The 9,155-nt window shown below is 35.1% G+C and overlaps 1 protein-coding gene across 1 annotated transcript in view; it reads left to right on the forward strand.

The window, feature by feature from the left end:
- The window catches only part of COBLL1 (cordon-bleu WH2 repeat protein-like 1), a 100,387-nt gene extending 96,900 nt beyond the window's left edge, over positions 1-3,487 (forward strand). Inside the window, exon 16 of the mRNA XM_011947082.1 lies at positions 942-3,487. Coding sequence (XP_011802472.1) covers positions 942-1,028 — 87 coding nt within the window. The 3' untranslated portion in view covers positions 1,029-3,487. The remainder of the gene's footprint in view (positions 1-941) is intronic.
- The last annotated feature ends 5,668 nt before the right edge of the window (positions 3,488-9,155 follow it).

Below are 9,155 nucleotides of genomic sequence, written 5' to 3' on the forward strand. Positions count from 1 at the left end.
AGCCAGGATGGTCTCGATCTCCTGACCTCGTGATCCGCCTGTCTCGGCCTCCCAAAGTGCTGGGATTACAGGCTTGAGCCACTGCGCCCGGCCCTGGTTGTCTTCTTGTGAGAAGATGACAGTGTTTAGTTATGAACCTAAATTAGTAAAATTATCATCTCAACTGTCTTAAAATATCTTTATTATATTGCAGGTATGATATTTCAAAATATAGATATTTACTATTCAGAATCCAGATTACTTTACATTTTTCAAAAGCTGGAATTTCACACTATGTAGAAAATTCTTGTTTTTGTGTTTTTATTCACTTATAGTTTGTGAATAGAAGACTTTACCATAGAATTGTGAAACTTAGGAGTTTACTTACTGAGAAAAAGAAAAAACTCCCTTTCAGTCTGCAATCATTTGGCTTAACAGTCACAGATTTTACTTTTTAAATCCTTCACATGAAAGCATTTTTAATACCAAGGACTCCTTTTTTTGTTTTGAATAAATAGGGGGCCATGGGGAGGGGGATTTCATGTTAATTTATACCATCAGTACAAAACTTGTAAAATTCATTGCTTTGTGGAATTCACTTTATCTTTCTACATTCTCAGAGGCAGTTTTGGGGAGCCAGAATTACAGAATTAATCTAGCTAAAAATGCTCTTTAACAGCTTGGCTTGCAGTCTGTTTGTGCTCTTGTCCTTTGTGTTGATTTGGTAATTTTATACAGATTAAGATGTGTTAATGGATTATTTAACTTATTTGTTGTGAAAATAACTCTTTTTAAATTTTATGGTTGAATGAATGTTTATTCTTGATTATAATTTATTGAATAATAAATACTTAGCATTTACAATTAAGCAGAAGTTAAAATGTGGTAACTGTTGAAAATTGAAAATGAGACAGCTGTCCCATTTTAAATTGATGGGTGCAAAGTGTGTTTCTTTCTCTTAGGTTACCATTCCATCAAATACAATATCTGTGAATGGAAGGTCAAGACTCAGCCATTCCATGTCCCCTGATGCCCAGGATGACCGTTAAATGTTACCCCGCCACACCACTGCACTTCACTTCCACTTCAGACCAACTTCATACTAATGGAACATTTTGGCAAATGTATATTCAGATGTACACTAATATATTATCTGTTAAAATATTAGAATTTGTGCTGTGGCTTTTAATGCCAGAAGAAAAGTTACCAGAATTTATAATTTATAATAATTTTTTAATCTTTTTTTTTTTTTGCCTTAAGAGTTGAATATGCTGCTTTAGAACTTTAAAACAAGGTGTAAATGATTTTCATTTTTTACAAATGAAAAATAATCACTTTGTATTGATTTCACTTACCAGCACATTCTCTACAATGGTGACTTAGACAAAAGTATAAGATTCATAGACTTATATTTGTATGACATACAACTAGGACAAACATAGATATGACATTTGCTGCCTCAGTGTTGCAATTGGAAATATTTATAAGTTATATGAAAGCCTGTTTTGTGCTGAAAGAATAATTTAGAAAACTAGTGATATCAAATAAGTATATTCAGTTCAATAATTGTTTTCAATGATGAATCACTTAGTGTGAAAGACTTGCCTTGTGTATTCTTTATGTAATTACAAATCACTGTCAATTTTATGGCAAGCTCATAGTATTTTAATATTTTATTAACATGGAACTCTTGTTTTTTTAATCTTTAGAACTTAAATTCTACAAGAATTTAAAATATTTTCTGTATATAATTATGACATTGTCACACAGAAATTACACATTTTATGTGCCAGAAGCCTTAAAAATCTTTCTGTGAAAATGCTGATATATTGTGACAGTTATTTCACATTTGATATGTAGAGAGGAATAGGGGTTAGTTTATGTTTATATTGAAAAACTTTAAAGACTGTTTGGAAGTTCCAGAAATTCTGGTTTTAATTCAAGTAAAATGATAAAATAGTCATTATATAGTTCAGATGCTAATATCCTAAGTAATAATATATATTTACATTGAAGCTAAAACTGTTAAGCAAAACAATGCCAATTTGTCGGCTTACAGCTCTTCTGGAGTCTAGAGCCTGTTGGTGTTCTGTCCCTACTTTAAGAATTTAATTGCTCACTTATTCTAAAAGCTTTGTTCAAACAAGATGATATTAAATTTGTTTTCACTAAAACTACTGGGATATCTGCCTCTTGGGGATTTTTTTTTCTATTTAATAAAAGTAAGTTGTATATTTGGGGTGCTTTTTAAAAAATATAGTTTCTGTCAACCAGAATATTTATTTACCTTACCTGATGCATACATTTCTATTAGCCAGTGAACAAACAAGAAATTTGTAAAATTTACCATTTATCAGGGATCCCTAGTGTACATTTAAGCCCTGGCATTCTGACTCTAAAATGCATGGTCTAAGCATGTAAAATGTTTAGAATAGTTCCTGATGCATGACATGGCCATCTCAAATGCTAAATGTTGCTTCTGTTTTCCTTTAATCAGATGGAGAGACCCTCATATATAGATACTTAAGTTATGTTGTTATAAGCAAGTAGAGAAGAGTAAATTTTTTTAAAAAATTGTGTTGGCATAAATATCTACTAGTAAACATATAAATTTAGATCCCTAATTTAAACCTTCATATATTTGAGTTGGATTGAAGACTTAACTAAAAGACAAGCGACATGTAGGATGTTTTCAATATATTAATATATAAGAAAGGCTTAATTTATGAAGATATAAAAGTTCCTACAAGTCATGATAAGTCTACTTAATAGAAATATCAGCACATTATTCTTACAAGAGGGAATTCAAAAGGCCTACAAACATGGAAAAAAAATACCCTTCACTAATAATCAGGGAAATACAAGTTAAAAACATGGAAAGGTACCACATCAAATTAGCAAAAACATAAATTTCAAAATAGCAAGTGTTGTCAGGAACATCAAACAGTGGGCACTCTAACTGTTGGTGGTAAAATACACTGGCTTGACTACCAGTTCTGCAATATCTAGTCAAATTAAAGATTCCTTACCATGTTACCTTAAATAAGTACTTACACACATGCATAAGGAGACATCTACAAAAATGTTCATGGCAGCCTTGTGTAAAACAGCAGAAAGGGGTCCTAACCCATGCTCAACTTTGATAATGCATATATTCATGTGATAGACTTCCACACAACAGTCAAAATGAACAAGTTAGAGCTATGTGTGTCAGTATGAATACATCTCAAAAATAAGTGACAAGAGTGAGTGGTGGAACAAGGCGTGTTTAACAAAATTAGTTATATAAAGTATAAATATAAAAAAGATACTATAAATTATTGCTGTATATGTAGAAAAAAAATTTGCTGATGGTTACCTGTGGGAACCAAGAAAGACTGAATTGAGGAGATTTATAAGAGGCATCAATTGTGTTTGTAGTATTTTATAAACTGCTGTTTGAAAACAAGTGTTTATTCTAGATTCTAGTATACTTGTAGTTTATAATTAAAATAATGTTTAAAGGTCACATAGAATTTAAGGGCTATGTATATAAACCATTAATACATTTATGTTCTGAAAAGTTGCCTTATCTACACCATTTTAGGAGAATGTGTGCTACCATCTCAATGGGGAAAGAAATTTGTGACAAGTAGTTTTCACTCATCCTAAAATAACAGCACAAGTAAGATAAAGGAATGGTCTAGAACCAACTTTTGACTTTCATGTATAATTTTTAGCATCTAGGCATTTTGCTTTTCATTCTTTTCCCCCAATCAAGTTATTTCTTTTTATAATATTATAATTCAGATTATATATATATATATATATAAAAGATGGAGTATAAAATACATTCTTTTTCATCCCCAGCATTCCACTCCCCTCTCCAAAGATAGCTGTTAATATTTTGATATGAAGCTCTATATAGATGTATTTATTTGAAGTACATTTGTGCAGGTGTGTTGGGGGCTTTTGTGTGTGTGTCTTAACATGAAAGGAGTCACACTCTAATACTGTTTAACAACTTGCCTTTTATACCAGCAGTGTTTTGGAAGAGCTTTTCTTTTTGCACATACAGATCAATCGTATTTCCGTTAGCCATTCTATTTTTTCTTGCTGCGGTCCATAATGTTGGTTGGAGTGAAGAGATTGCAGTTCAGATCACAAGTCTGCCACTCGAGTCATGGGATCTTGGGCAAATTACTTTCCCTGTGCTTCATTTTCTCTTCTGAAAAATGAATTAATATGAATAAAACTGAACACTTGTTAAAAATGGCAGGTAATTCATCTTTTAAAGTTACCTGATGTCAATATTATTAGTGAACAGGTATTATTTGCCTAATATACTCCGTATTCTTTGAGCAGTGACCCTTCTTCCGATTTCACCTCTTTATATACTGCCAGATCTGGCCTTGGCCACTAGGCACTGGCAACAGCATATATACTGTGTCACCTTATCCAAGTCCTTGAAATGAGACCAGTCTTTGTCCTGAGACTTAGTTACTTATAGGTGCCTAAAACTGAAAGTGTCCGAATTGATACAATTATGTGTCTAATGCCAGTTTGCTTTCTACCCCCTACCAATAGAGAAATAAGTATCAAAGAGCTAAGAATCAAACTCATCAATTTAAAAATCTACTGATTTTGATAACTGACTTGAAAGAAAAGAACTCGCAATTTGAGGTCATAGTGAAGATTTCCAGGGTCAAAGTGGTTTCTGAGGTTTTAGATGTAAAAACAGCTCCTATTTATTTGATATTTCAGAGTTTACAATGAGATTTTTATTTGATCCACATATTTAAAAGTGTGCAAAGATTGCTACTTTACAAAGGTCACACAAGCAGAGGAGTCTCAGAGTCCCACATCCAATTACTAGTCTGTTCTTTCCCGTAACTAAATGTAGCAAATGATGAAGAAACTGGTGCTAGATTTCAAGGGATACCAGAATAGGAAGTTATTTGTTCTGAATCTTCAGTTCATTTTCCTTTTCTCTTAAACGTTACCACTTTCCTGCAAATTTCCATCCTTAATATGTTAGACTCTTCATATAGATACATTGTGTTTACAACAAGGAAAAAATGCCACCATGTGCTCTGAACTTTTTTGACAGGTATTTTGAGAAGAGTTGTGGAACATTCTGGTAATTTGTAGAGATCTGTTGGCATCTCTGCTTCGCAAACTGGAAAAAATCATTTGGAAGTCTTGCTAATTACTTTTCTTGGAGAAGAAAAAAAAATGCTACAGTTGCAAACAAATGTATAGTTTTCAAAAGAAGCAACTTTTTTGCTCCCCAGTTTATTCTTAGTTTCCAGCCCACGCCTTGCGATAGGCATAGTGATGGCCTCAATTCTTTCCCTCTCTTGCATCCATACCTTTTGCTGTGTGACTTTGCAGCTCCTCTCATTAAAGAGGCAGAGACCCCTTTCCTACCCATAGAAGCAGGTTTTGAGAGTAACAGAATGAAGTGAAAATGACACTGTGCCAGTTCTAAGACCAGCGCTCGAAGGTTCACTTGCTTTCACTGTATTTGAAATGTTGCTGTGAGAAAGACATCTCTGAGACAGCTGAATGGTCCTAAGAAAAGGATGAGAGAGACAGGGAGCAGAGCTCCCAACAATCATCCAAGAGCCAGGCCCCCATCTTACTCTGATGTGTGAGCAATAAATGCTTACCCCAGCAATACCACCAAGGTTTGTGGTTGGCTTATATAGAGCATTAATGTGGCAATAGGCGCAATACACCCTGTTAAACCATACACGTATGACTCTAACCCCAATCATAAATTCATTCAATCTGTTCAGGTCCACAACCCCGTTTCCTCCAGAATCTCACAGATGACTTACTAAATCCAACACAAACACACATCAGACTTTCTATCTAGCTCCCAACCGGTTAAAAGCAATTCCAAATAATATTTTCTTAGTTGTGGTGCAAAAGTATACTCTCTCCCTTTCTCTATAGTTTTCTCTCATTTTGCCTTCAGGCCTGGAAGCATGAGAGCCCAGCTGTCAAAGTCATCTAGACCCCCTTCAGAAGGTTATTGAATTTATCTATTTCACAGGATTGTGAGAGAAAATACAGAATTCCCGCTTAAATTTGAATTTCGGATAAACAACAAATTACTTTTTTAGTATAAGTATATCCCATACAATATTTGGGATATACTTATATTTTTATATTGTTTATCTGACATTCAAGCTAACCAGGCATTCTTCATTTTTCTTAGCTAAATCTGGCAACTGTGCTATTTCGTTGAAAACCTGAAAGTGTACAAAGAAGGAAAAAGCAGAATCTGCCATATGAGTAATAGAAGTGAGCGGGCCCAGAGATTCCTAAGTCAAGAAACCAAGAGTCCTCATTATGGAAAAGAGTAGCTCACCCTGTGTGCTCCTTGGTAGTTCTCTCTCAGAGATACCCTCATGTTATGAATGGGGAAAAGTTCACTGAAGAGTTCATAGTGAAGAAACTTTGGATGATTTCTGTTGTTGGATTTTGGATACCTTCAAGGGATCAGAAAATAATATACTTAGGAAATTTTGGTAATGTCATCATTACCCTCCACGTTATTATTATGACAGTTACAATTGTTAAGTCTAGGTGGTGGGTATGTGGGTTAAAATTGTACACGATTTTTAACTTTTCTGCATATTTGAAATTATAATAAAGTCAGTAAATAAATTATTGAGACACTCCTATTACAGTGACCAACTGCACTCTATTCTTATGGGTAAAGACATTTAATTTGTGGCCATTTGTTCTCCCTCCACCCATTAAGAATGTTAGTCAAGGCCAGGCGCGGTGGCTCACGCCTGTAATCCCAGCACTTTGGGAGGCCGAGGCCAGCAGATCACGATCAGGAGATCGAAACCATCCTGGCTAACACGGTGAAACCCCGTCACTACTAAAAGTACAAAAAATTAGCCGGGCGTGGTGGCGGGCGCCTGTAGTCCCAGCTACTCGGGAGGCTGAAGCAGGAGAATGGCGTGAACCCGGGAGGCGGAGCTTGCAGTGAGCAGAGATCCAGCCACTGCACTCCAGCCTGGGAGACAGAGCAAGTGAGACTCCGTCTCAAAAAAAAAAAAAAAAAGAATGTTAGTCAAGTCAGGATAGATGATGCGAGGCAAGTAGGAATTTGGCAAAAGCTTCTATTAGCAAAGTTATTTAAGAGTGTCATGGTTCAGTTTTAACTGAAAAACACCACGCACTGCAAGATCTGATGGAGCACAGCATTATTCTTATTATTTCATTATACTTTAAGTTCTGGGATACATGTGCAGAACATGCAGGTTTGTTACGTCAGTATACATGTGCCATGGTAGTTTGCTGCACCCAGCAACCCATCATCTACATTAGGTATTTCTCTAAATTCTATCCCTCCCCTAGTCCCCACCCCCCGACAGGACCCGGTGTGTGATGTTCCCCTCCCTGTGTCCATATATTCTCATTGTTCAACTCCCACTTACGCGGTGTTTGGTTTTCTGTGCTTGGAACACGGCATTATTTTTAAGAGGGAGGGGAGAAATAGGGAAAATGAAATTTAAGTACCGCTTCTCTACCATTTACTCTGCTACACTTCCCTTGAGGTAGATTTTTATCACATTTTACTCATGAAGCTCAGAGCACCCTAGGGTGGTGCTGGGGTTGAAGACATATTTGATACCATGGCCCCATTTTTTTTTTCTGCTATACTCTGCTGCCTTATTCCAATTGTAACTGTGTACTTGAACAATCTTCAAAAAGTTTTTTTTTCCCTTTGCAATGAATACCTCATAAATTACCTCTCTAATTTTTGTAATCTTATTTCAGTTGCCTAAACCTGAGAAAAAAATCATAATGAAAGTGACCAGTATTTCTCCCAGACCACTTATTCTGCCATTTTGAAGCCTGATGGATAGCTGGTAATTTGTACTAGGTGTTGTGCTACATCCCGCATAAATATGGGACACCTCATCGAATTTTACTAGGCACTGTGCTTTAGAGAAGTATGGCCTCAAGAAGTCTAGAATCAAAGAGGAGACGGACATAGAAATGTGGAGAAACGTAATCCAACAGTGCATGAGATATCCCAGAGAAATGTTTGCTAAATGCTAGAGGCTGCGAGGACTGTGATGTAAAGGGACTGGTGATCTGGACTTCCAAAACTGGGTGGATAGGAGTTGGTAATGTGAATATAAGAGGAAAGACTCTGAGGGCATGCATATGGTGAGTTTTATTAATAGTCTGTATTATTCTGGGGTGGCAAGATTGTTCCTTTATTTGATGAACATTCGTTGACCATTTTCTTTCCAACAGGCACTGTCCTGGGTCATAAAGAAAGATGGCTAAGACAATTTTAGTCCTCCAAGAATTATAGACTAGTGATGGTTCATAAAACACAGTCGTAAAAGAAAAGTATGCTAGAGATGTAAGTTATCCCTTTTTCCACTAGGTCATTTGCCTTTTTTCAGAAGTGCTTCATATATTCTTGATACTAGCTCATTATTAGTTACATGAATTATAAATATTATCTTTGTGTTTGTAGCTTACTGTTTATTTAAATTGTCTTCATGAAAATTTCTCATTAACATAATTGAATGCATCAATATTTTCTGTTATGATTAAGATTTTTTGTTTAAGGAATCCTTTTCTACCCTGAGGTCAGACAAGGGCATTCATTGGTATTCTGAAAGTTTTAAGGCTTTGCTTCTTGAATTTAAGGTCTGAATTCATCTGAAGTATTTTGTATGGTTTCAGATAGCAATCCATTTTTCTTCTTGCTCCCTATATGAATAGTCAAATTTTTAACTGTATTAGTTAAATAACCATGCCTTTCTTCAGTGATCTGACATATTATCTCCATAATTTTTGATGATCCCTAAATTCATAAGTCTATTTTGGGGTTTTTATTTTCCTGTTCCATTGGTCAAGATGTGTATATGGCACCAATTTTACTGTTTTAATTACTATAACTTTATAATAAGCCTTTATATCTTGAAGAAAAGTTGCTCCTTTTTCTTCTCCTTCAGAAATGTCTTGGCTATTCTTGCTCTCTGCTCTTCTCTATAAATTTTAGCATAAACTTAATTTCCATAATATATGACTGGGAATTTTACAGAAGAGTTAATGTGTCTAACTACTAAACACAAAGAATAGATCAGTGTTAGCAGTTAACTGAGGGAATGCAAATCAAGACCACAAGGAGATAACAATTTGAGCCT

The sequence above is a fragment of the Colobus angolensis genome, unplaced genomic scaffold (assembly GCF_000951035.1).
Source record: "Colobus angolensis palliatus isolate OR3802 unplaced genomic scaffold, Cang.pa_1.0 Scaffold259, whole genome shotgun sequence".
NCBI lineage: Eukaryota > Metazoa > Chordata > Mammalia > Primates > Cercopithecidae > Colobus > Colobus angolensis.